Here is a 1208-nt window from a genome sequence, read left to right as displayed (position 1 = left end):
TTGGAGGACATCAATTGGAGAGGAGAGGAGGCCGGAGATTTTTAAGGTGCAATTTCATTGTTGCTACATGCACATAGCTGGTTGTGTAGTTGAGACGGCAAGAAGTAAAATAGGATAGCAGACCGACTAGCATTAATTATACCGTCGTAGCGATAAAGAAACCTATCCAAATGAAATGAAACTCCCGCAATAATAAAGAAACTCAAACCCTTATAATTAAGTAGGACGATACATAGTCTAAGATATATACTACTCCCTCCGTTCGGAATTAGTTGTCGTAGAAATGGATGTATCTAGATGTATTTTAGTTCTAGATACATCCATTTCCGAGACAAGTAATTTCGAACGGAGGGAGTACTCGATAGTGGCAAGGATTTTATAAAGAACATCGGTCGGCTAGGACCTAAGAGAAGAGGGCTTGGGCATGTGCCAAGTGGATGGAATGGCAAGAGTTGACGGCAACCAACTACAGAAATTATACATATATTTTTGAAGGGAGTACCTAGAACTCATCTAGATGAGATATAATTTGGTCTCATTCACTTTGAAAACAAGAAGAGATACAACCCACGTCAGCACACACGTATCTTATAGCATCACATCCAATGACTATGAAAGGTGAATGGGACTAAATTATATCTCATCTAGATGAGTTCTAACAAAACTGATTTTTGAATTATATATAAGGTGCGACGTCGTTGTTGAAAGATACTAGATACTAGGTATTTGATCGAAAAAAACGGCCTACCTCGTAATGGTTTGTCAAGGTCGACGGCCGGCCGGTTGCATGCTGTAACAACATAACAGAAAACAAACAAACAAACAAAAAAGTTTAATAAACCAGCAGAAAGAGCTAGCTAGGGTGCACTTCTTCTTATGGAGGAGCATCACATTCACAGCTAGGGATCCATCTGTTTAGTCATGCATATGCATATGCCATGGAGCGCCTCGACGATTCAAGCTCTCCTCCTCCTCCTCCTCGCGATGATTCCGCTCGCCGCAGCACAGCCATGGCCGTTCTGCGGCAGCGGCAGCGGCAGCGGCAGCGGCAGAGGCCAAACCAACTACTCGGCTGGCAGCACATACGAGACCAACCTGCTAAACCTCCTCACCACCCTCCGCCAGAACGCCTCCTCCTCGCCGTCCCTATTCGCCTCGGGCGCCCTTGGCGCCGCGCCGGACACTGCCTGGGCCCTTGTTCTCTGCCG

At 45.6% G+C, this 1208-nt stretch overlaps 1 protein-coding gene across 1 annotated transcript in view; it reads left to right on the top strand.

Annotated features, from left to right (window-relative positions):
• The first annotated feature begins 933 nt into the window (after positions 1–933).
• Positions 934–1208, top strand: part of LOC119284466 (PR5-like receptor kinase) — a 5516-nt gene continuing 5241 nt past the window's right edge. Inside the window, exon 1 of the mRNA XM_037563572.1 lies at positions 934–1208. Within this exon, the coding sequence (XP_037419469.1) occupies positions 934–1208 (275 nt within the window).

This window comes from Triticum dicoccoides, chromosome 4A (assembly GCF_002162155.2).
Source record: "Triticum dicoccoides isolate Atlit2015 ecotype Zavitan chromosome 4A, WEW_v2.0, whole genome shotgun sequence".
In the NCBI taxonomy this organism is placed as follows: Eukaryota; Viridiplantae; Streptophyta; class Magnoliopsida; order Poales; family Poaceae; genus Triticum; species Triticum dicoccoides.
The sequence above is the reverse complement of the archived record's forward strand: the minus strand, read 5'-3'. Positions and strand labels throughout refer to the sequence as shown.